Raw genomic sequence first — 27966 nt, 5'->3', positions numbered from 1 at the left:
GAGTTTTACGCGGGCTTACATGCATGTTTGACGCGAAGAGCTACGCGGTCGTGAGTAAGTTAACTTAATGATAATATATTTTGGTTCCTAAAACCTAAATTTCAAAATATAATTAGTGGTATTAGTTGTTTAAGTTCAAAAAAGCGTGGTTGACGAGTAGGTGCAGGCTAGGGCGAATCCAAACCATATAGAAAGAATAGAGGGTTGGGGCAATTACTGGAGGCTCAGCAACTTCACAAAACATAAATTAATTTTATTTAGTTAACTTTGGTTCGAATATCAGTCTTATACTTTCTTAAGCAATGTAACTATAAATATATTTTTAAGTAATTTTCATTAACTGACCGTTAAGAATAGGCGTTACATTAAAGTTTTAATATTTTTGACATTGCATGTTTTTTTTTATAAAGTGCTGAAAAATATATCTCACACACTAAAAATCTTTTCAAAATTAAGTAAGGTGGGGGAGGAGGGCAATTGTCTCTATGAAAAAAAAAACTAAGATCAATATTTGAACTCCTTGGCCTACAAAAGCTCTAGTTTGATGTAAAATAAATATTAATAGTATTGTACATCCGTGGCGCAGTGGTTAGAGTTGGTTTTTGACCCAAAACCAAAAGGTTTGTGGTTTGCGAGATCAAGTCCAATAAGCGACATTATTTAGGAAGGAGGTGAAAACTCCCTGGTTAAATGCTTCTTTAAGATGCTGTGATGATACTAATAGGTCATTTTGGAGCGTCCTTAGTAAATAAAGTTAACAAAAAAAAACAACCAATGTTTTTAATTTTATGTGAGATTTTAGGAAAATTTTTCATTAAATCTTACTGACTAACTAAAGGTACAACTCATCAAAAATAATTGACGTAACAAAACTTCTTTCTTTTAACAGATAATTTGTCAAAATGAATTGTAAGAATTGACCATACCCGGTACCTTCCGCAAAGTTGTAAAGTAGGTTCTACAGAACAATTATTTGAGATATTAAATAATCTATTTCCATTGACTTAAAATTAGAAAAAACATACTTTTGATTCTTTATCAAATTTTTTGTTTGATTTTGTTTTTTCATTTGTCTTTTGAAATTGAAGGATGGTCTTTTTTTGCTCGATAAATTCTGATTATATACTCGGTTTTAAGTTCCGGTTCAAAATTATAGCAGCCGAAGACTGAGCCGGCGGTAAAAAATCAATCGGAACTTTTAACGTTTTGTGGCCGGATTAGAAGTATCGTATGTTTCTACAAATACCCTTTTGACTGAATAGAAAAGAAAAGTAATCACTGAGTAAAAAAAAAATTAGTTTGAGCTAGTTATTTTTGATATAACAAAATAATTTATAAATTTGTCTGATTATTACGTGCATCTAGTAGTTTTTACTTATCATTATTTTTTGGTAAAATCTCATCAAGTTATTTAGTCATTTTTGTCAAAAACTTCAAAAATTTTGAATATTTAGTATTTGAAAGTTATTTTATTAAAAAGAAGCTAATTGTTGTTAAATTATCATGGATCAATACTATAAAAAAGCTTTTATTTTTAATAAGAAATGGGAGTTCCAGCATTTTTCCGTTGGTTATCAAAAAAATATCCATTGATAGTTGTGCATTGTGTTGAAGAAAAGGTATTTATTTACATATAAAATAATAAATATTATATTTTATATTTTAAGTATATAATATATACTAAAACCATTCATATTTAATATATGGATAGTTCTGTAGCAAACCAGTCTAGCAGTCAAAGTTTTAAGTGAAATGATTTATAGTTTTATAATTTTTTATTAATAAAGTAAAATGTTGTAAAATATAATGTACTTATGTGAATTATTTAATTAAAATACTGATTTAAAAATAATATAGTTTTATAAAAAATAAATCTAATACTTAAAAATGTTAATAGTACAAATAACAATTATACTGCTTGAAGAATAACGCTAATAAATTGCATAATGTTTATATTTGCAATATATTCGCAATATTGCAGCCATGTATATATTTGTTATATAACATAATCAGTTCAGATTAAAAGATAAAGTTCTTTACAGTAAATGTAGTGTTTTTGAAAGAACTTCCTTTTTATATCTAAATTGATTTGGTGTCTCTAAATATCTTAGAAGAACTGTGATTCCAATAATTCTTCTTGAGGGAATTCTTTTCATCATTGACGCCCAAAAAAAGGAAGAATTTTTTAGTTTTGTTAAAATAGATTTACAAGTTTTTTCAGCTCCAAAATGAGTAATAATTTCTAAAAAATCTCCCAAATATCTAACAGCTTTAATCTCATTATCAATTGGTAGCATTTCCAAAGTATTAAAATGCTCTAATATTTTTCTAACTGCTGGTTCATTTTGTAGAAATCTTGAAATAATTTTAGACATTGAATTCCAATGTGTTTCTATATAGAAAATTAAAGCCAACTTTTTCCTAAACTAATTAAAACAATAGCGTTTAATATCATTTCTTAGAGAACATTTTAAAAAAACTTCCAATCATTTAAATTTTTTTGGATTGTGGCTTTAATTCCTTCAAGTTCACATAGCTCAACAGCTTTTTTGTTAAGTGGTAATTCTTCCTAATAGACAAAAGTTTGATAATTATCATCATCATCAACTTTTTCTGTGTCTTATTCTATATTGTCATGACAAATATCTTCATCTTCTACTAGGTTATTTGCTTTTTTATAAAGTGCATCAACTACTGCCAAGTTGATTCCATGAGGAAGACATAGTTGATGTTATTGAGGTAATCTTCCAGTTTTTTCATTACACCGGCTTTTCATAACTATCTGTAACCATTCCAAAAATATGATTATTAAAATTGAAATTGAAATCTTTAAGCTTTTTTTAAATCAATTTAAGACCATTTTTAACTTTTATTAAGCCAACAATCCTCATTATTCCAAGGCATCGAACTGAGTTATCTGACATGTATAAGTTTAGGCACATATATCCTTGATTTCTATTGGGGCTTCCAATAGAAATCAAAGATTTTATTGGAAGTCCCAATAAAAATTCTATTAGGACTTCCAATAAATCTTTGATTTCTATTGGAAGTCCCAATAGAAATTCTATTGTAAATTCATTTAAATTCAAATGAAAATCATCATTCTCAATCATTTTTGTTGAGTCGTATTGCATCCTATTTTTAGGTTGTTCTCCATATTCCAAACACATTAAAGTATTATTTATAATCAATAAAATTTAAAAAAATAATTTTGAAGAATAGAAAAATGGCATTCTAATAGTTAAAAAGAATAGTTTTTTTTTAAACCAAAACTCCCAGTTGATGTGTATATATTCAATCTTCATATCACTATCAGTGACGGATCCAGGAAGGGGGGGGAATGTGGGTATGCATGCCCCACCTTCCCTAGAATCTGAAATTCAGGGCTTGAATTAAGTGTATTGCGATATGCTTAAGGTATCTACCCTATAAAAATTAAGCCCTTAGCAACACCATAGCAACAACTCCTTAATATTGAAATAAATTTCATTACAAGCTTAAAAACTTGCATTATCAAGTTGGAAAAAATGTTATTGAAGCTGAAAAAGCAAGACAATCCTTCATTAAAATCCATACTTTAAAATAACATTTTTTGCCATGTAAAATTAGAGTTGTTTAATTTTCAGTCTTTACATTTGCCAAGTAACTCTTATTTGTTTATTACTAATGTTAATATATATTCCAAATAAAAATAAATCAAGGGTGTTTGATTTTAGAGGAAATTAATTAAGGTATGCCTAGATCAACTCTTTCAAAACATAAAAGAAAGTTCTGTGGTAACCAACACACTGCAGACCTTCCAAAAAAACAGTTATTGTCATTCAATGAAAATGTCTCTACAAGTTTAAAATTTTTAGTATTACTAAACCTTTGATAGATGTTCCAATTAACAAATACAATATTTTTATGAACTTTGCTATTCTCAAAGATATCATAGCTGATGTTGGTAAATGTCCAGAGTGTGGTTCTATTTTGTTATCAGTCAATTAAGAAATTTGGCATCTTGATGAATATGCCACCATATATTTCTCTTCAATGATATAATAGAATCAATGGTAAATTATATAAAGCATATAAAAAAGTTGCTAATGGTTCTGCATTTAAAGCAGCACAAGAAAGTCATTCTTTAATTTCGAAAAGAATAAACTTATTTGACCTAGTAATAGACTGCCAAATATTTATTAATGGTACCTGGCAAAAGTGTGGTCATATATCTGCCAAGAGTGTTGTAACTGCTGTTTCTAAAGAAAATGGGAAATGTATAAATGCCCATGTTTTGTCTAAAATATGCAAAGGATACAGTATGTGGAGTAAGAATTGCAACAGACCCGGATATCAAGAATGGAAAGCAAATCAAGACTGTCAAATAAACCACATTGGTAGCTCAGGTAGAATTGAGCCTGCTGGTGCCATTGTTATTTTTAAGTGTTCTATTGAAAAACATTCGTTAAGGTATATGTCTTACTTAGGAGATAGGGATACCTCTTTATACAAAGAGGTTGTACCTTCAAAACCTAATGACAACATTCATATACAAAAACTGGAATGCATTGAACATTTTTAGAAGAGAATGGGCACACAATGTAGAATGTTGCTTCAAGAGTATAAAAGAAAAGTTTTTTGCGATGGAAAGATGATAGGGCGAAAAGGCTGACTTATGCCTAAAGCAATTAATATATTGCAAAATTGTTTTGAAATTGCAATAAGACAAAATATTGATAATGCATATGCTTTGAAAAAAGCCATATGGCCAGTTTTGATTCACAATTGTGAAATTTTGGATGAAGTATCTTGTCATCAATTCTGCCCATATACAATAAATGGGTGGTGCGCCTGGCAATCAGACAAAATTACTGAAAAATGATCATATAAAAAAAAAAGTTTGCCACTATCTATTAAATCTCTTCTGATACAAGTATTTCAAGATCTTTCAAAAGATGAACTTCTCAACAAATCCTTACACAGACAAACACATAATAACAACGAGTCATGTGAATAATGTGATTTGGAAAAAGTTTCCTAAAACTGTTTGTATCTTAGAAAGTACTAGAGTTATCTGTATTTTCAGCTATTATTGAATCTAATGCACTAAAAACGGAACTGAGACAAGAAAGAAACTGAGAGCCATTAAGAAAGGATTTGTGGATGAAGAAAAGCAAAGTGAAACTATACCACCATATGCAGCTGGGGCTTATTAATTGTTTTATTGCATTTTTTTGTTTTGTTTTTTAGTTTTAACCTATTTTCTTTTTTTAGTTATTTTCAGTTTTATATTTTAAATATCTTTCAATCTGATATTCCAAATGATTTGAAATTTTCAGGGTATAATTGTAGTGATATTGTGAAGGAGTTAAAGCAGAGCCAAGGCAAAGTTTTAAAAAATCTAGATTTAATAGCTTTTTTTGTATACACCCTTATTGAATTTTAGCCTTTTTTTTACAATTTTTGTAATCATTTTTGTAAAACAAGTAGGAAATTTCTGAATCTGCTTCAACTTCTGTGTAACTACCTAATAATGATTGCCTGAAAATTTTAGGTTCAAAAAACAAGTCTTTCTTGATTAATCGCAAATTCAAATTTCATCTTTTTAAGCATAAAAGTATGAATAAATTAGGCAAAAATATATACATATTTTTATTTTTTATTTTAATGGAAATTTTTTATTGATTTATATAGGTTAACTAAAAAAAGCACTTGAAATAACCAGTTTTCTTTGAATTTTTTTTAAGGGTATGAACCACCTTAAAACAAAAAGTTTTAAAGGTAAAAGACATAAAGAGAATTTTTTCTTCATTCTTTTCTTTTTTAACAAAACTGCCTGGTTTTTATCTTTGTTTCAAAACGTTGCACCAAATTAACTTATTAATAATAATTTAAATTATTATTTTATCTACAATTTTATATTATTAATTTTACAACTTTAAGTACATTAAAAAATATATTAAACTCATTTTTATTAAAAAAAATTTTCTTATAGTTAAGCAATGCAAATAAAAACCAGTAACTTTTTAACTTCAAAGTTTTTCACTTTAACGACCCTGAACTTTTTAAAGTTATATTTACTCAGATATACTGAATGGATAAATTGTCATAATAAATCATTATAATAAATTTACTTATAAACTAAATCAAAACAACCAGTTAGGTTACTACAATAACTTACAGTTACTTAAATATTAACTTATCAACTATATTAATTTACTTTGTATACTCAAAGACTCTGAAAAGTTAGCCATGCAAATGTTTCTATTTATATCTTATAAGTTGTTAACACGCAATATAAGCTTCTAACTAAGAATTATTTTAACAAGAAATGTCAAATAGTATATATAAAAATCAAAAATGCGATACCATTTTTCTATATTTAAATTTTATTTAAAACAATATCAAGATTAAACATTTTCTATAATTACACAAGTTGTTTTTAGGAATTTTTTATAAAGAAATCTATTTGAACAAAAGAATTTTTCTAAAAATTTTTTTGTTCAAATTAGTGATTGACCAAAACAGAAAAAAAGCTGAAACCAAAATAAACCGAAATTTCGGCTAGTCAAAATTTATTTTAATAGAAAAATTTATTTAAAAATGCAATTTCACATTTGTTTTTTTTTTTATTCTCGTATTATGTTAAAATTAATTACGCGTGTATCCCAAATAGAGATTTAATACATAAGTTGGCAATATAAGTTAATAGCGAAATTTAACAGCTGGCAGATTTACTCTGCGAAACAAGATTTTTTTGAGGTATTTTGTAAAAATTCTCAATGTTTTTGTGAAAATTCTCAAAATATTTTGTGAAAATTCCAAAAAATAACTGTTTTTCAAATTAGATAAATATCGGTATTAACAGTGCCATGTTGCGCATGGATGGTGTCCCTGTTTGTACTTTTGGTGTGCATTGCGGAGGCCACATTTGGAGCCCTTTGTTACGGCTTAGGGTTTATTAGTAGTAATGAGGCAATTGCTTGGGCTATTAAACGGTGTTCTGAATACTATCTATGCTTTGAGTCAAGTTCTTCAATCTAATTTTAAAATGAATAAAGTACCAAAAACTATAAAACACAAAAAACCATCATCATCACCAAGTTCTCTAAACCTATCATTCACTAATATTCGTGGTCTTCGAAGTAACTTTTCTTCTGTTGAGTCTTATCTCTTGCAAAGTTCACCAGACCTACTTGCTCTTTGTGAGACTAATTTGAGTTCGGCTGTCTCATCTTGTGATCTTAGTGTTGATGGTTATCTTCCTCTGATTCGTAAAGACTCCAATAATCACATGCTTGGCCTGGGCATTTACATTCGTAAGAATTCACCTGTTTGTCGTGAAACTAGGTTTGAATCCACAGACTATTCTTTCATGTGCTTTCGTTTAGCACCACTTCACTCTATTGCCTTTCTCTTTGTTCTATATCGCTCTTCTTCATCTCAAGACTGCACTCTTTTTGATGTTATTTCCGATCATATTGACCAAGCCCTCTCTCTTTATCCATCAGCTAATATAGTTGTTGTCGGTGACTTTAATGCTCACCACTCTGAATGGCTTGGCTCTAGTGTCAGTGATTCTGCAGGCATTAAAGCCCACAACTCTTGCCTTTCTCAATCCCTAACTCAAATAGTCAACTTTCCAACTCGCTTTCCTGACAACCCTAATCATTTACCTTCTTTACTTGACTTATGTCTTGTTTCTGATCCTAGTCAGTGCTCAGTTTCTCCACATTCACCCTTAGGTGCTTCTGATCACAGTTTGATCTCTCTAAAACTAATATCTCATTCTTCTTCATCACCTGATACCCCCTATTATCGAACCTCTTACAACTACAGTAAAGCTGACTGGGATTCTTTCCGTGATTTTCTTCGTGATGGCCCTTGGGTAGAAATCTTTCAACTTCCTGTCGACAAATGTGCTTCTTACATAACTTCGTGGATTCAGGCAGGCATGGAATCTTTTATACCCTCTCGACGATTCCAGGTCAAACCTCACTCTCCTCCATGGTTTTCCTCACACTGTGCTGCTGCGATTGCCAATCGAAACCGTTACTTCCATATTTATCAGCAAAACAATTCTCCAGAAAACAGACGTCTGTTTATTACTGCTAGAAACAACTGTAAAAAGGTTTTGTCTAACGCCAAAACCCGCTATTCTCAGGTCATGAAATCTCGTATCTCATCCCAAAAATTAGGCTCTCGCGACTTCTGGAGAATCTTTAATAATATCAATAATAAGGGCAAATCTATAATTCCACCTCTCTTGTACGGTTCAGACTTTGTCACCTCACCTAAAGACAAAGCCGAACTGTTTGCTAAAAACTTTTCATCAATATCATCTCTTGATTCCACTAATTGCGTCCTACCTGATATTGCCAACAAACAGGTTGATCCATTGCTTGACATTCATATCACTCCAGCATCTGTATCTAAAGTGATTTCCTGCCTAGACTCTTCCACAGCTTGTGGCCCAGACAACATACCTGTTATTGTCTTGCAGAAGTGTTCTCCGGAGCTGTCGTCTATACTCTCAAAACTATTCAACAAGTGCTTATCAGAGTCTTGTTTTCCAGCCTGTTGGAAAGCCGCATCTGTTATCCCTATCTTCAAAAATTCTGGGGAGCGATCTGATTCGTCTAACTACCGTCCCATAAGTCTTCTTCCTATCATAAGCAAGGTTTTTGAATCTTTAATTAACAAACACTTAATTTCTCATCTTGAATCTAATAACTTACTTTCTGACCATCAATATGGATTTCGATCTTCTCGTTCTACAGCTGATTTGCTAACAGTAATAACTGACAGGTTTTATCGTGCATTAGATGAAGGTGGAGAGGTTAAGGCCATCGCTCTTGACATTTCAAAAGCGTTTGATAAAGTTTGGCATGCTGGTCTTCTCCATAAGCTTTCTTCTTATGGTGTATCCGGCAACATCTTTAAGATCATTGAATCCTTCCTTTCCAATCGTAGCATAAAAGTTGTCCTCGATGGACAACACTCTTCTTCTTATTCTGTAACTTCAGGGGTTCCTCAAGGTTCTATCCTTGGCCCTATACTCTTTTTAATTTACATTAACGATCTTCCAGATATTCTCACATCTAAGGTGGCATTGTTTGCTGATGATACTACCATTTATTCTTGTCGTGATAAGAAACCAACACCCTCTGATTGCCTGGAGGGGGCATTTGAGCTTGAAAAGGATCTCACTTCTGCTACAGCATGGGGCTCACAGTGGCTGGTGAACTTTAATTCAGATAAAACTCAATTTTTTTCAGCCAATAGTTATCGCAATAATTTAGATCTTCCTATATTTATGAACGGTGATGTACTCGATGAGTCACCTACTCTTCATCTTCTAGGATTAACTCTTACTTCCAATCTTTCTTGGAAACCATATATCAAATCGGTTGCAAAATTAGCATCTGCTAAGGTTGCATCTCTTTATCGAGCTCGCCACTTTCTTACTCTAGATTCTATTCTCTATCTCTATAAATCCCAAATCCGGCCTTGTATGGAATACTGTTGCCATATCTGGGGCGGATCTTCTAATGATGCCCTTTCTCTTTTAGACAAGGTGCAAAAATGCATTGTAAACATAGTTGGACCTGCTCTTGCAGCCATCCTTCAACCATTATCACATCGTCGTAATGTTGCTTCTCTTTCTCTTTTCTACAAATACTATAATGGGCACTGCTCTAAAGAGCTAGCGTCTCTTGTGCCATCTACTAAAATTTATTCTCGTGTTACTCGTCATTCAATTAAGTGTCATCCTTTTTCTGTGACTGTTCCTAAGTGCTCCAAAAACGCATATTCGTCTAGTTTTTTTCCTCGAACATCAGTTCTTTGGAATTCGCTTCCTTCATCTTGCTTTCCTGATTCATATAATTTGCAATCTTTTAAATCATCCGTTAATCGTTATCTTGCTCTACAATCTTCATTTTTTCTCTTACAGTAACTTCCAACTTTAATTAGTGGCTGCTTGCAGCCTTGTTGGAAGCGAAGATGTTTAAAAAAAAAAAAAAAAATAATAATAATTTTTGCCGACCTAATGCCGGCCTCTATAAGATTGAGGTCGGCAAATTATTGCCAACCTCATTTTTCCTAATTCGGTGGGTTGATATAAAATTATTAATTAACAATTATAAAAAATGTAAGAATTTTATAAAGATAGGAGTTTAAGTTACCTTTTTATGAAATAATGGTGCTCAAAAATCATCAAAATACTTTTAAGTTTAAATTTAAGTTAAAGTCATTCAGTTTTAAGCTGAAATTTTTTTTTTTAATTTTGATTCACAAAGCTGCAAGCAACCACAATTAAGTTTGGAGTTACTAGAAAAAAATAATAGAGTTATAGAGCAAGGAAACAGTTAACAGAAGACTTAAAAAGTTGAAGGTTGATGAATCAGGAAAACATGAAAACTGGAGAGAGTTCCAAAGAATTGAAGTGCGGGAAAAAAAACTAGACAAAAGTTTTTAGAGCATGCAGGGACAGATACAGTAAAAGATTGAGACTTTGCTGAATGACAAGTCAACGGAGAATAATTTTTAGTTGATGGGACTAGAAATCATAGCTTCTTTGAGCAGCAATCATGATAGTATTTGTAGAAAAAAGATGCAACTTTAAGAAGGTGGAAAAGAGGCTCAAGCAGATAGAGAGGCTCCGACTACTTTTACAATATGTTTTTAGACCTTGTCTAGAAGAGAAAGAGCATCATTAGAAGAATAAGCCCAAATATGATAACAGTATTTCATACAGGGACAAATAAGAGATTTGTAGAGGTATAGAATAGAATTAGGAGAGAAAATGGTGAGCACCAGAAAAAGAAGCAACCTTAGCAGGTGCTAATTTAGCAATCAATTGTATCTATGGTTTCCTTGAAAGATCAGTAGTAAACAATAATCCAAGAAAATGTAAAGAAGAGGACTTAGTGAGAAGGTTGCCATTCATTATTATAGGAATGTTGACAGTACTGTGATAGTTGTTTGCAGTAAATAACTGGGTTTTGTTGGATAATGTTGTTTAGTTAGATTAAGTTAAGTTGAAAATTATTTATTGGCATTTTTTTTAGTTTTATGATCTTTAAAAATAGAAGTTAGCTGAGAGTTTTATAGGTTAAAGACCTCTGTTTGACTTTTAATGTATTATAAATTTAATTTTTTTTCTCTGTCTTTTTGTTTAGGCGAAGGAATGCAATGACGTAAAAGTTCCAGTTGACACAAGTCTACCTAATCCTAATGATTACGAGTTTGATAACCTTTACTTAGACATGAATGGTATAATTCATCCTTGCTCCCATCCTGAAAATAAGTACTACATTTCTATTTGAATTTTAATCTTGATAAATATTATAAAATATATAATTTTATTATCTTTATTTTATAGACCAGCACCAAAAAATGAAACAGAAATGATGTTAAATATTTTTGAATACATTGACAGGTAATGCAATTTGATTATGTATTGAGAATTATATTAATGAAAAAAAGTAATCTAAAAATTTGTATTTTTAGCAAAGAAATAACTGATAATAAAGATAAAATTTAATTTCAGAATTATGGGCTAAAAATTTTTACAATAACTAAAACATACTTTATAGTTTAATATCACAGACGATATCAAAGACATTTTAAATGTCTTTGATATCGTCTGTGATTAAAGACAGCTTTAGTGTAATAAATTTAGTGTTACATGTATGTTATTAACTGTTTTTGTACATAAAAAGCGTACAGTATAGCACCTCTTAACAAGGTATCATTTTGAATTTCACCCTTCCTCCACTGTCAGTTTAAATTTTTTAAATAATGTTAACTGTACATTCATCTTCAATAGTTTTACAAAAATTGTATTTCACATGTTCTATGTTTAGTTTGATTAAACATATAGCATGTGAAATAGTTTTTTAAGAGTTAAAGAAACAACAGGAGTTTGCTTTGTTTCAAAGCATCTTGTGCGTTTATTTTGAACACAATATATAAAATAGTTACTTAAATCAGCATTAAAAAGCTTGTGTTTTTTAATGTTGATTTAAGGAATGTTGGTTATGGTGGAAATTATAAAGCATTTTATTCATGGTGGAAATTATAAAGCATTATACACTCTATTAGATTTTCTTGTTATTTATGTTATTATCATTACTTTTTATTTTATTTTTATATTCACCTCCCCAAATACGCAGGGGTCGCTACAGTCAAGGGGGCTTTTTTTTATTGTTGTTACAGTTCTCTTTCAATCTTTTAAAACCAAAACATGAGTCTTAATGAACAAGGACATTGCAAAACTAGTTGATATAATATGTTTGTTGCAATAGAAAATACTAGTGAAAATTATTATTATGTTTTCATCATTATGATTGGTAATTGTTTTTATATTTTATTTTGATATTTCAATTTTTAAAAAAATTGTTTATATTATTCCAGAATATTTTCAATTGTACGTCCAAGACGACTGTTGTACATGGCTATAGATGGAGTGGTGAGCATTGCTATAGTTCATTGTTTTATGATACAAGAAATTTCTTATTAAAGCACTTTTAAAATTTCTTATTAAAGCACTTTATTAAATTGTGTTAAATTCTAATAAATAAAAATGTTTAGGCTCCAAGAGCTAAAATGAATCAACAAAGATCTCGTAGATTTCGAGCAGCAAAAGATGCTAGGTAGTACATTTTTTATTTAGATATGCTGTAGTTAGTGTAAATAAACAGATCTTTAAAAAGAAATAAAAACAACAGGGTTTTTTATTAATTTTTTTTGTCACTCTTTAACAACTCATGTTTTATAAACTCAAAAAATATTTTTTTATAATGCAATATATACAAGTTTAGATGTCTCAAGAATGATAAAATTAGTCAACATTTGTTTAACAAAATTTTTCAAGTTTCATCTGTTATATCCAGCTAAGAAGAAGAATGCTTCTTATTTCTAGGTCTATAATTTCCAGATCTGCAATCGTATAACTCTTAAGATTATTGATTTTGATGTAGCAGTTGGCAAGTTGAAAATGGGACAAAGTTTAAAGAGATGTTACTCTCTCATTTTTCTTTATTTTTTATAAAATTAAAAAGATTAGATTAGAACATCACATTCTTTATTGTTAAAAAGTTTATTGATCTTCAATTAAGTCATGCCATCGAACAGAATCAACCAAGAGCTGGAACCTGTTACAAAAGATGTTGTACGCTGACCATGTCCACTTTATTGAGGCATTTCTTGACCTTTTTGCAAAAATGATCTAAATTTGCCTGCCAATTCTTTGCATAGACCTTGCCTTTAATAATGCTCCAGAAATTTTTGATTGGGTGCAATTCTAGGACATTTGAAGGATTGTCTTCTTTTTGGTTAAAATTCACCTTTTTTGCCTCCAGATAGGAATGATGGATTTTGCATAATGCGCCAATGCGAAGTCAGGCCAAAATATATGGACATTATCTGAATGGTACTCTTCAATGAACGACATTGATCTCTTTTGAATACACTCGCTGAAATAGAACTGCTGACTGATTACCATGTCACTTGTGAGAAAGAAAGGCTTTGAAATGCTGTGCTCTGAAAAGCAAAGCCAGGTGAGTAGTTTCTTCTTGCAGGGGTTTCTGAAACATCGCTGGTATTTTGGCAACTTGGTTTAATCTGTGCTTGCTGGTCCTCCGTTAGCTTCAGGATCCTGATTTTCTTCCTGGTATGGATAGATGACTTGTTTTTGAGCATCAGGGAGATGTATTGATGACTGCATTGACATCGTTGAGCTGCTTGGTTTGGCAAACGGCGTTCTTATGGTCAAACATTGCTTTAGTTGCTTTACGTTGGTTTTGGTCATAATTACCGGTTTTTTACCACTACCCTTGGCTCTTTGGTTGCCAGATTCATTTTCAGCTTAGTCAATAATCCTGTAGATGGTATTTATCTGCATTTTCTCAGTTACAAAGTCCTCAATGGTAAATGGTTTTCCCTCTGATCTATTGGTTAGATAAAACTTGTACACACATTTTCTTCATGTTATTTATTTGCTGATGAATTTTGGTTTCAATTTTGAAAATGATTTCTATAGCAAATACTGATAAATAACCAGCATGAAATATGCTACTAAATAAGTAGTTGACATAAACATAAATAATTTGATACAACATGTTTTGTGTCTTCTAAACTTTGTCCACTTTTTTTTTTTTTTTTAACTTTCCACTTGTTATGTTTCACAGATGCAAATTCCAGAATTGGGTTTCAGAGTTCACAGTCTATAAGTGAAATCTTTTATTTGCGTTTTTATAAATTTTTATTGGAACAAAACATTTGTTTTAAGTTTTGGAGTTAACAAGTGATTATCAAACATTTTTGCAATTGTAAGAACTTGGTATAGTTACTTGTTTGGCTGATAAAATACCAATAATCATTTTGTCACCATTTTCTGTTATCATAAATCAATTTTGCTTGTTATTGTAAAGGGAAGGAGAAAAAGAAGAGGGAGTTTCTTACTGTTTGTTTCTAAAATAAAAGTGTTGGATTTTTGCTTTTTTGTTCAACATCAAAAAAGTTGTCATATTGTGCAACATTTGATTATTCTATTCATAGGGAATTAATACCTTGGTTTTGTTTTATAAGTGAGAAGTTTAGAGTTCATACTCTATCACGTCTCAGGTGGAATCATGCTTAACTGGCTGGAACCCCATCACTTGTGGATTTAATAGTCAAAAGCAAAGCAAAGTTATTTTTTATAATGCTTTGTAAACTTTCTAATGAAATGTTTTTTCATTAGAAAGTTTACAAAGCATTATAAAAAAAAGTTTACACTACGCTAAACGCTTTTAAATATAGTTTTATTGCGCTATTAAATAAATTATCATAAAATATTAAATAAAATTTTTTTATGATGAAGGTAAGTCTTTTAAAATAATTTGTTTTATTAATTTTAAAAACTATGACATCAATGATCTGTTTCAATGAACTTTTTTTTTAAATTTATAAAGTCAATATAGTCGAAAAGATAACAAAGTTTTTTGTTGTTGTTTTATAAACTTTCTAATTAAAAGTTTTTATACTACCATAGTAGTGTAAAAACACTTAATCACAAAGTTTACAAACCAAAATAAAAATCTTAAATGGTTTCAAATAAAGTTTTTTTAAATTAAAAACATTAAATATATAAAAAATTAAACAATAAATTAATAAAGAATATTATAAAAAAAGTTGTATTTAATTTAAAAAATTTGTGCATTTTTTGATTATGTTTGCATACAATTTTATGAATAATTTTATTTTATGATTAGTTTTCTGTTTAAATGAGTTCACCTAATATTATAAAAACATTAGAAAAGATCAAAGTTTTAAAGATATTCAACCATAACGTAATTATAAGCATAGTTAAATAATTTTTTACTAGAATTTTAACTTTTCAGTTTTATATTAGTTGACTTTTCTTTTAGAGCCATAGTTTTCAATTTTTTTTTTTTAAATTTCTCCTTTGCTAAAGATTTCTTTTCTTTTTTTTTTTTATTTTTGTTTATAAAAAAGGAAAGAAATATTTTTAAAAATAATTTTCTTTCTTTTGTTGGGTTTTTAAAGCGTGTTTATTGAAGAGTGAAAAAGCCACAGTCAGGCTTTTAAAAAAGTTATTATATGCATGGTTAGGTGTTAAGTGTGATGGCACACCTTTTCTGTCCTCAACTGATACATATTTATGTTAACTCACCTCCCCATGGCTGAGAATGCCACCTGTCAAGGAAGAGACTTTACTTGTAGTTACAACCCTCTATCAACTCTATAACTCCGAAATAATACCAGGGACGTGAAAGGGTTCAAAATTGTAACTTTGCTTGTGAGGTAAGGGGTCTACCACTACACTACTACCACATATGTATATATATGTATATATATATATATATATTTATATGTATATATATTTATATGTATATATATATATATATATATATATATATATATATATATATATATATATATATATATATATAAATCTGAACTAAATAGTAGTAGTGGCCTTTCAAGCGTGTTTAACACTGAATTTTTGGCAGCCATTGCAACCGAGGTAATGGCGAGAAAATGTTGCAGCACTTTTTTAATAAAAAAATGTGAACACTTTCATTCACATTTGTATGCAAATATCTAACTTATTTTACAAACTGTGTAATGTTAAAGCACATCAAATTTTACAGTGTAACTTTTACTTGAAAAGTGCATTGTGGCAATATTGCCTTAATTTTGATTTATAGCATTTAATGCTGTTTTATAAAGTCATTTGTTTATTAAATAATATTAAAACTGTGCCGTACAATACACCTAAATGGCTGAAGTGGTTAGCATGGTTTCTGATGCAAAGCGTCGTGGTTCTAATCCTAGGATCTGCATCTTTTTTTTCAATTTTTTAAAATAAAACACTTTTAAAGTTCTATAGATATACATAACATATATGAAGATCATATACATTAACAAGTGAAAGGGAGAGAATTTTAAAAGTTTATTTGCTGTTGTATTATGTTGTTTATTAAATAGTGTTAAAACTTTTATCGAGCAAATGCATAGTGGCGAAAGTGGTTAGAGTTTCTAAAGTCCATCGCCCTGGTTCAAATCCTACCACTTGCTCATTTTTTCCTTTCAGATTTTAAAAAATACAAAATAAAACATTTTTGAAGTTCTATAAATATTATATACATAACATGTATCAGTGCCGTGGCTTGTGGATTTGGGCCCCTCCCAAAACTAGCCATTACGGCCCCAATTTTTTTTTTCTAAAAAAGTGGATAAACTTTACAGATTACTTCAAAACAGCTGGGTACCTCACATATTTTAACGTCGCCGTTCATAAGACTAAATGCAATCAAATTAACGCTTAAATTCAATTAGATATATTTTATAATTGTTAAATTGATATAGAGTTACTAGTGTAAATACAGTAAGTGCATTACGCAGATAATAGAAGAATGTCGCAAACCATCAAAAAAAGGGTTTGCAACGTGTTTTCATGCTTGCAAACTCATTTATTATGCCTTCATAACTTAAGGTTCTTGCAACCTCGTTCTCAATAGACAGCATTGCTAAGGAAGACAAACGTTCATCAACCATTGTTGACCTATTTAAAAATACAAAGAAATAAAGCTACACGTATTTATGTATAATGAAGCAAGATTATTTATACTAACCTATGAAATGTTTTAATTAGTTTTAACTTGCTGAAGCTACGTTCTGCACTTGCAACAGTAACTGGTAAAGTAAGAATGATTCGTAACGCAATAACTAGATTGGGATAAGTTTCTTGCAGCTCTTCTTTGTAGATGTAGTTTAGGAAGTCATATGCAGATTTTAGGAGAGCATTTTTTCCCTCCTTTATAACTATGACAAAACGTTTTAACTCCGATTCTAAATCCTCTGAATCTATATCAGCAAGCTTTATTTGCAAATTTTTGCAATAAGCAGACAGAGAATTTTCATTACAAGCTTTGATAAGACTCTCAGATCGGTAAAGAAAGTCATAAAGCTTTGTGACAATGCTGATCTGTTCAAAACGCTCTTTTACTGATGCAATTGACATATCAATTAGTGGCAAAAAGAAATCTGCTTTATACTGATGTTCAGGTTGCCAAGTGTGATCAGCACACTCGTATGAATAAATCGATTTTTTTTTTCGTGAGCGCACCATCGAAAAAACCTTTTCAATGCCCAATACTTCTGCAATTTCTGATGCCTTAACACGTGCATCAGAAAATCTATTTTCGCGATACTCATAAAGAAACGCTTTTGTTGCATTTATTTCACTAGCTAATATGTCGTGAGAGGTTGCAGAAGACTGAAGCAGCTTACTTGATTTGTTAATTTGAAATAAAACGTCATACCAAATAATGATTGATAATAAGAAAGGCCATGTTCTAATATATTCTGTCAGCGATCGTACTTCTGTGGAAGTTGCCCCATCTCTTTTTTCTAAGGCATGTTCTTCCAATTTTTCAAGTGCCTCTAAGATTTCTTTTAAATAGAAGCGAAGTGGTTTAACACAGTTTATTCTACTTTCCCATCTGGTATCTGATTGTGGCTTGACTGAAATTGCCACGCATGATTTTAAAATTTCCCATCGAGGAGGAGACGATGAAAAGAGAGTGTATAACCTTGAAAGAACACCAAAAAAAGAAATTGCACTGATGGATGATAGTGCACCATCAATAACAAGATTGAGTGAATGGTTAGCACATGGAACATATAAGGCCTTAGGATTCATTTCCAGAAACCTTGCTTGAACACCTTTTACTTTTACTTTCATATTAGCACCATTATCGTAAGATTGACCTCAGCAGTCTAAAATATTTAGATCCCAATTTTTTGCCTGATTTAAAAATGCATTGAAAAGCCCATTTCCAGTGGTATCATTTACTGTGAGATATCCAAAGAAATTTTCGGAAATGTCGATACCTACTCCAGGAGTGCATGTTACTGATCGCAGAATAATGCTCATTTGTTCTTTGTGCGAAACGTCTGGCGTACAATCTAAAATAATAGAATAGTATTTTGCCTTTTTTACCTTAGAAAGGTTTTTGGATTCGATCTCCCTGGCTAAAAGTCTAATCAACTCGTTCTGTGTGTCATTGCTCAAGTAGTGCTCCTTGGTTTCTTTGTCCTGAATTCTTTGCATTAGCTCATTGAGAACCGTATCATACTTAGCCAGTAATTCAAACACCCCAAGAAAGTTTCCATTGCTCTTTGAACCAATGGCTGTGTCTGAACCATGGAATGCAAGATTTCTTGCAGAAAGAAATAAGGTAATGTCTAGTATCCTTTCTAACACAGCCCTCCAAAATATCCGCTCTTTATGAAGCAACTTTTGTTGTTTCTCGTCTATGGTAGCTTGATTTGCAATGCCTGCTCTACCAAAATTGAGGAAAAAGAAATTAATTAAGAAAAAAAAAGTAACAAAGCAATAAATTAAAGAAAATATCAGTTAACCTTTTCGTAAAGTCATCCATTGTTCAAAGCACTTGAAATGTGCACTGCATGTTTCGTGTTCTTTAAGTTTTTTTGACAAGCCTTCCCAAGTGTTCATTCCTTGCCGGAATGGTGAAGAAGTTATCCCAAAAAGTTTGCAACAAAAACAAAACACTTTATTACTGTTCAAAGAATATATGAGCCATGTGCGTTCAAATATTTCTCCATTCTTCATCTTCCGGTTATAATAGTTCAGTGAAAATCGTCTTCTTTCTAAATTGTATGGAAAATCAATTTCGATCTTTTTAAAACCACCTTTAACAATGTCACACCTCTGTGCGTCAGAAACATTATCTGGCCACTCAGAAGGATCATCACTGAGAAAAATAGGCGGAATTGTTATGGCATTTGACGTAGACTCGCATATCTGACTATACTCTAGTATTCAAATAATGACAATCAGAATTATTTGTAGTTTCTGTTGGTATCGAAACACTTCTAGTCTGAACTAATGGTTTCAAAAAATGTGTTAGCTTGGGGTGATTTGCGATTTCCTCCCTGGCTGCAGCTTTTTCTCTTCTCTTAGTGGCACCACTTTTCACTTTTTTCATACCAATAATTATATCGTGATATACTATCGAAATATAATTATAAATTTTTGGAAACCTTCATTGTTTTATTTTTTTTATATATAAAAAACTAACAATGCATAATAATAATAATAATAATAATAATAATAATAATAATAATAATAATAACAAAAAAATCAGTTCAATGATAATCGCCTCATAACCGTTTGAACTTTAAAATAAACAAATGCAAAGCGTAACAGTTTTCCAATGCTATCCATTTGTTTCTTTAAAAACAATGCGTATGATTTAATTGAAACAAATAATAGACTTTTTATTTCATAGTATTAAAGCAAAAGTAATAACATATAGCATAGTAATAAAATAAATTATTACCAAGATAAATTGTGAATCGCCAAAAATAAAAAACGATTTATAATTTATAAAGAAATAAACATTGAAATATGTAATCTAAATACAAATAATAACATATTCGCACCTAATAAAATATGCGAATTAGAGAAATATATTTCTTCGCACGATTGACTGCTGCTTAATGGTTTCTCTTTAACATTTTGACAGATTTTTATAAAGCTCGCGTTTTTCATAAAATTCGGACCTCGGGAGTTAAGCATTTTTTAAATTTTTTTTCTACATGAAAAATATTATTGCTTTCTTCACGCTTGCTTAATTTTGGTAATATCGTGTTTAAAAGGCCATGTTTTTTTATTAATAGTAACAGTAACTATATATATATATATATATATATATATATATATATATTCAAATATTCTTATTATAAAAATACAAAAAAAAATAATTTCAAATAACAAAAAAGGCCCCTAAAAATGCTGGCCCCCCCCCCCAAGTTGGGGGGTGTGGGGGAGCCTAGCCACGGCTCTGACATGTATAAAGATATTATTTACTATAACAAACGACAAGGAGAGATTTTTTAAAAAAGCTTAAATTATCTAAAAACATCAAAACACTGGGAGAAATTTGTTACGCATATGTCATGATAGAGATACTTATGTTGTTAAATGTGCTCAGGTAATTAGTTCTTATAAGCTGTGGGTGGTCTGAAACTTAGTAAAGAAAAAAATTAGTATGCCTGTCTTGCTACTCCAGAGTGTGCTGCTGTGGAAGCAAAAAAAAAAAGCCTGTAGCTAGCAAAAACTTTAAAATTTTATTTTAACAATTATAAGTCTTTTTTTGCTATATATATATTTTTTTTATAAATATGTGCGACCAGATTGAAAAAATTTTAAATGTATTGTGTTAGGGGGAGAGGGATTTGAACCCTCACTAAGCAACATCAATGGCATTGCATTAAACCACTGAGCTATCAAAGTTACGCATGTAAGAGTAAAATAAACCATTTTATAAATCTCTGATAAGCTCTACATATGTGTAAAAAGTGCTTATGTTAATTTTTTTTTTCTCTTAAAGCAATTTTTTTTTAAATGAATCGTTTTTCTACCGTTGACTAAAAAATATTGAAGTAAATAATGAATAATTATAGAAATGATGGTGTGGAATATTTAAGTGTAGAAATGACAGACCCAAATTTTAGTGGTTCAGAGAGCTAGTATATATATATATATATATATATATATATATATATATATATATATATATATATATATATATATATATATATATATAGATATATATAGATATATATATATATATAATAATTAATGTAAAATTATATATTTATATGTATAATTGTTTTTTTTTAATGGTAGGGAGTCTAAAGAAATCATCCATAACATAAAGCAGAAATTAATTGAAAAAGGTAAGTTTAGAACTGTAGCAATAAGTTAGCAATTTATATTTTATAATTTTAAATCATTTCAATTTCTAAATATTATATTGCTTTGTAGGGGCAGTTCTTCCTCCTGAGCCAGAAAAGAAAGAATCTTTTGACAGTAATTGTATAACTCCTGTATGTATTTTATGTATTTTTAGACTTATTTTATTGGTTCAGACTTATCTGTTTTTTTCTAATCTTTTTTTTATTTTAATAGATAATATATTATAAAATTTGTTTTAATAATATATTTTTAATAATGTATTATAAAATTTGTTTTTTATTATAATTGAATGTAACCAGAGTTTTAACAATAAAAGGATTCAGGTTTGATGTGTAATTTTTGAAAAATATTTTCAAAAACTACTTTTGTTAAATTTAAAACCTTGTGTTGTAAATATAAAACATTAACTCCAGTTTTAAACACTTTTTTTTCAAACACTTTTAACATCAAAACCTTTTACTGCTGGTTTCAAGAAAAGCAAAATATTACTGATGACATTTGTGATTGGTTTAAGGTAGAAATTTCAAAATAAGAAAAGTTGAAAATAATAGTGTGCTTTAAAAAACACTTTCAATTTAATTTTTAATTTAAAAATAAAAGTCAATCTGTTGAAATTCACAGGTCAAGGTTATACAAGTTATGAATAATTTAAAAAAAATGGAGTTTTCAACCAATCATACTACCAGGACCATTTGAAATGTGTTATTAAACTTTGTAAGCTATATTTGTCAAATGTGTTATTTAATTTTGCAAAAATATTTTTCTCTCTCTCTCTGAATGAGTTTAGGAAAGTGCCCTAAAATTAATGGCTCTAAAAATCTCAAACTAAATTCGACTTCAAGAAAAAAGTTCAAAATAAAAAATAGAAAGTCAAATGTAAGTTCACAAAGAAATATCAGCACAAACATGGAAAAATCTTCATAAAATTTATGAGAAAATTCTTATTAAAATTTGTTGACAAATCTTTCCTGTCTTACAAGTTACACAATTGCACAGGAATAAAAGATACAATGAGTGTTCTTTGTAATTGTTCTGTTGTTTTTTTTAATGAAAATTATCATGAAGTACTTTTTTAAATGATATTAGATAAACATGTTTTATCTAATATTTAAAAAAGTGTAAATATTAGTTTTTTTGTCAATGGTCAAAAAGTTTGCCAAGTTTGATTTATTATCTTCTAGTGTGATCAACATTTTTTCAGAAGTTTTGCTTTTATTTTTGTTTTCGTATTTTCTTTGATATTCTTTTTATACAACGTTCCAACTCTACATCATTCCAACTCTACAACTGTACAAATAAAAAAACTAAAAAAAATTAAAGTTGATTGATGTAAAAAGTATAAAACAATAAAAAAATAAAAACAAAAACATTCTGAATTAAAAGAAGAAGAAAAAAAGTATTAATGTCAATAAAGTTGCCTTTTTGTAGCAAGTTAACAATTAAATTTAATTAATTTCTGTATTTAATTGGTTTTTGCTTTAAGTGATCAACTTAAAATGTAAAAATAATATAAAAGTCATTTTTTACCGTCTGCGTTAAACCTAACTACCTAATACAATATCATCTGCAGTAAACCTAACTACGTATATATACTACTGCAATATAATAAATTACAGCAAAGTGAGTTCTATTAAATAATTAACTCAACAAAAACAATCTAGAAATAACATTATGTAATTATATTATGCAGTTTTTTTTTTTTTAATATCAAAGGAATAAATTCAATATTACATTTAAAAATATATTTAAAATGTAATTTTTTTTATCTCAACATATGTTTGAATTTCCAAAATTTAGAATTGCGGCTTTGGAACATATGATTTTTTATTTTCAAAAGGTAATGTGTAACAAATAAAAATATAATTTTTAACTTTTGCAAACTATTGCAAAAATGAACTTTATTTAACTACTTTTAATGCTTTTGGTGCATAATGTTGAGGCCAAATAAAGAGCTCTATGTTACAACATAGGGTTAATTAACAAGACTGAGACAATAGAATAACTCATTGCTTAGGAAGCCGTGCTCTATCTATAAATGATTCAAGTTTTCTCTAAACTTAAATCATGCCAAAAGTAACCTAAAATATTAAAATTAAAAGACCATCCCCACCACCTAACTGTTTTAATATATCTTTTACAAATATTCGTGGATTGCAAAGCAACCTTCCATAGTTGAATCTGAAAGTGAAAGTTTCTCTAAGTTAGACTAATTTAAATTTCACTATTCCTTCTTCAGATCTAAGTGTTAATGGGTATTATCCTTTGATTCTCAAAGACTACTATAGTTACATGCTTGGCTTGGGAGTATAAACATGCATCAGTTCACCTATTTGTCATGAAATCAGATTCAAATCCTTTGGTCATTCTTTTCTGTGCTTTCGTTTAGCACCTCTTCACTCTATCACCTTTCTCTTTGTTCTATATTGTTTTCCTTGTTCCCAAAGACTGCATTCTTTTAGATATAATTTCCGATCAAGTTGACCATGCCCTCTCTCTTTACCCCTCTGCCATTATTGGTGTTATTTGTGACTTGTGCATCACACTGAATGGCTTGGCTCTAACGCCAGTGATTTTGCTGGCACTAAAGCCTATAACTTCTGCATTTCTCAATCTGTTGCTCAGATAGTTAACTTTGTGATTTTTTTCTTGACAACCCTAATCATTTACCTTCACTCCTTAATTTATATCTTGTCTCTAATCCTAGCTATTGTTTATTTTCTCCTTTTTTCTCCTTTAGATGGTTCTGACCATGCAATGATCTCTTTAAATCTTTCAGTTTGTATTTTCTTTTTGGACTCATTTTATCATCGCACTACTTACTATTACCCTAAAGCTAACTGAGACTCTTTTCGTGATTTTCTTTGTGATGGTCTTTTCCCTCTCAGCTGATAAATGTGCATCCTACGTAACCTCCTGGTATCATGCAGAAATGTAAGGAATATATTCCTTCTTGTTAGTTCCAAGTCAAGCCTCATTCTACTCCATGATTTTCACCTTCTTGTGCAGCTGCTATATCTATTTGTAATCTTTTTTTTTTCTCTTTTTCAAAAAGAACAACTCTCTTAATAAATAAAACATCTATTATTAAAAAATTGATTATTATTATTATTAAAGAAATAAATAAATAATATATAATAAAATAAAACTATTATTAAAAAAATAACAAGTAGCGCTATTTAAAAAAAAAAAAATTAATTAATTTTCAATATTATAAAATTAATTTTTATTATTATTTTTTAGATATTAAACTTCAGATCACAAAACCAAAGTCAAAGGATCAAAAAATAAAAAGAATAACAACACATACATAAATAACAAATGACTATTTATTAATGCAAGAAATCGCTGTAAAAAAGTGGTCTGATGCTAAACTCCATTACTCTGAGTTCACTAATTCTTGTATCTTATCTCAGAAGTTAGGCTCTAGAGACTTTTGGAAAATCTTTGGCAGCGTCAATAATAAGGATAGGTCTAACATTCCTCTCATTCGTGGGACTGATCTTATTACCTCTCCCAAGGATAAGGCAGAACTATTTGCAAAGAACTTTTTCTTCTAATTGACTCTCGAATCTTATTATGGCCATTCTCTTCCTTCCATTCCAATTAAACAGGTTAACCCATTGTTAGACATTCATATCACTCCAGCTTCTGTTGCTAAAGTCATATCTCAATTAAACTCTTCTATGGCTTGTGGTCCAGACAACATTTCTATCATTGCCTTACAAAATTGTTCAATTAAACTCCCTTCAATTATCTCTAAACTATTTAGTAAGTTTTCCTGCCTGCATGAAAATGACATCTGTTGTTCCAATTTTCAAAAACTCCAGTGAATCTGGGGTACCTCCAGGTTTTATCCTTGGTCCTGTTTTGTTTCTTATCTGCATTAATGAACTTCCTAACAACCTTACATCTAACTCTTTTTGCTGATGACTCAACTTTATACTCTTGACAAAAAGTCTTCTATTTTAGATAACTTAGAACAAGCAGCCGAACTTGAATCTGATCTCACTTCTGTAACAAATTGGGGCTCGCAGTGGCTTGTAAATTTTAACTCTAAAACTCGGTTATTTACTGCAAACAACTATCACAATACTGTCGACATTCCTATAGTAATGAATAGCAACCCTCTCACTGAGTCCTCTTCTTTACATCTTTTTGGATTATTGTTAACTACTGACCTTTCATGGAAATCATACATACAATCGATTTCTTAATTAGCATACACAAAGGTTGCTTCTCTTTATCCTGTTTGCCATTTTCTTACTCCTGGTTCCGTTCTCTACCTCTACAAATCTTTTATATGTCCCTGTATGGAATACTGTTGTCATATTTAGGTTGATTTTTCTAATGATGCTGTTTCTCTTCTCTACAAGGTTCAAAAACATGTTGTAAAAGTAGTTGGAGCCTCTATATATGCTAAGCTTGAGCCTCTTTTCCATCATTATAATGTTGAATCTCTTTCTCTTTCCTAGAAATACTATCATGGTCGCTACTTATAGGAACTATCATCTCTAGTTTCATCAACTAAAACTCATTCTCACTTGACTCGTCATTTAACAAAGTCCATTTGTTTACTATGTCTGTCCCTGCATGCGTTAAATTTTTTTTTTTTGTTTAGCTTTTTTCCCTACACTTCAACTCTTTGGAACTCTCTCCCATCATGTTTTCCTAACTCATACAACCTACATCTTTTAAAGTCTTTTTTTTCAGTAATTTCTAACTTAATAGTCGCAGCCTTGTTGGGAGTGAATTAAAATAATATATATATATATATATATATATATATATATATATATATATATATATATATATATATATATATATATATATATATATATATATTAGGGTGTCCCCAAAATATATCATAAATCGAATCTTAATGTGCGGAATACTACATTTAGCATAATTTTATCCATAAAGAAAAACAAAAAAAAGTTAAGTTTTCAGCTCAAGCGGAAGGTTATTTAGGTGAATTCACTTTTATATAATAATTTATAATAAATAAATTTTGATTTAAAATTGATTTTTATCCGAGTCAATTTTTATTTATGTTTCGACAAAAGCATGGCCAACAATAAAAATAAATGATGCGTGTTTTATAAACAATAAAAACTAATGATGCGTAAGTTTAACTGAAGCCAATATATAATTAAAGTTGAAATCAAGTTAAAAAGTTGTTTTCACCCAAGAAATTCGTCTAAAACACTAATTTTTCTTTTTTTTTTTCATTATTTTTTGTATATATTATAGAATATACTATAATCTATAGTTGTATACTACAAATGCGTCTAATGAGGATTTTTTAAATAAAATAAATTTTAGAAAATGTCTCTAAACATATATTATCACGTTAATTCACTGAGAGCAGATATTGATGATGCATCAAAAGCTACAAGGAAGAGGAGACAATTTTATTTGCTAGGGTTTCCTTTACAGAGTTTTGCCCCTAATAGACTTCCAACAAATGGAGAAATGCTCAGAAGGTATTACTGGCTTAATCTCGAAAAAAGCATAAGGTAAATCTGAAAGTAATTAACAAAAGCATTACATTTTTTACACGTTTAATGTTAATTTTTTAATATTTTTTATTTTTTTAGCACCACACAGATCAACATCAAAATTGGTTGTCCAGTTGCTTCCGGAAGACGTATTTAAGATGCTCCAGGTTTGCTGATGGAGTGTGCAGAGAGAATACTAAGCAGATAGTTACTGGTGTCTGTATTCTGAGAGAGCTTGTCAATTTATGGGAGCAGGCTGGGTTTAATGATGTTTTCATTGTGATATTGCAAACTATCAAGACCAGAATCACCAAAAAAGTCAAGGAATACCACACTTTAAAAATGCTAAAAACACTCGAACTACCAGAGGGTAGCTACAAAAAGAAGGTGAACACTTTTTTGAAAGAGAGCAGTGCTCTCTTCTCTATTAATAAAACAAACATATTTGATTTAATAAAAAGTGAAAAAAATAGGGATAATGAGGCTAAGAAGGAAGACATAAAATTCTTGAGGGTTTGTCTGAGAGGGGATATGGTCAAATTCGGGAACATGGACAATAAATTTTGTGAAAATGCTCGAAGGGCACAAGAAAAAATAATTAAGATGTCTGAAAAAATCCAAAGACATAGAGATAAAAATAAGAAAAAGGAGATTAGCTATTTGGAAAGTGACTTTTCAAGCACAGATAGTGACAATCAAACTGAGTGCGACGAACTATATTTACCTCCAGCTAAAGTCCAGAAAAAACAGAAAAGGTTTCAGAGTGACATCAAAGTTTGCCTTCAGTTAAATATGGAAAATATTCTTAACAATTGGATTCCAATTATGACCAGATTTGGAATTAGAGTCAGGCCGGGTATATGTCTTTTGTCTTCTCTTTACAAGGCTGGTGAAGTTAATATTGATAATATCTCGATATCAAGATCAACTCTAAACAGGAAAACTCATAATGTTGTGGAGTCTGAGGCACAGATAATTAGAGAGGAAAACATTGATAAAATAAGAGGTTTAAAAATTGTGGTACATTTCGAAACCAAGATTTTGAAAAGATACGATTGGGAAAAAGGAATTTCTAAATATGGGGATAGAATTGCTATCAGCGCATCTTTAAGGGGTAAACAGATTCTATCTGTTGACCAGCCTCGCACCCCTTCTTCATCTATTAGGCTGGCGCAGATGTAT

General features: G+C 29.8%; 1 protein-coding gene across 1 annotated transcript in view; it reads left to right on the top strand.

Moving 5' to 3' along the window:
• The first annotated feature begins 1479 nt into the window (after positions 1-1479).
• LOC100205936 (5'-3' exoribonuclease 2) overlaps positions 1480-27966 on the top strand; it is a 66898-nt gene continuing 40411 nt past the window's right edge. The window contains exons 1-7 of the mRNA XM_065799754.1: positions 1480-1619; positions 11166-11293; positions 11369-11425; positions 12403-12457; positions 12580-12641; positions 21218-21267; positions 21356-21417. Coding sequence (XP_065655826.1) covers positions 1545-1619; positions 11166-11293; positions 11369-11425; positions 12403-12457; positions 12580-12641; positions 21218-21267; positions 21356-21417 — 489 coding nt within the window. The 5' untranslated portion in view covers positions 1480-1544. The remainder of the gene's footprint in view (positions 1620-11165; positions 11294-11368; positions 11426-12402; positions 12458-12579; positions 12642-21217; positions 21268-21355; positions 21418-27966) is intronic.

This window comes from Hydra vulgaris, chromosome 06 (assembly GCF_038396675.1).
Source record: "Hydra vulgaris chromosome 06, alternate assembly HydraT2T_AEP".
Lineage (NCBI taxonomy): Eukaryota > Metazoa > Cnidaria > Hydrozoa > Anthoathecata > Hydridae > Hydra > Hydra vulgaris.
The sequence above is the reverse complement of the archived record's forward strand: the minus strand, read 5'-3'. Positions and strand labels throughout refer to the sequence as shown.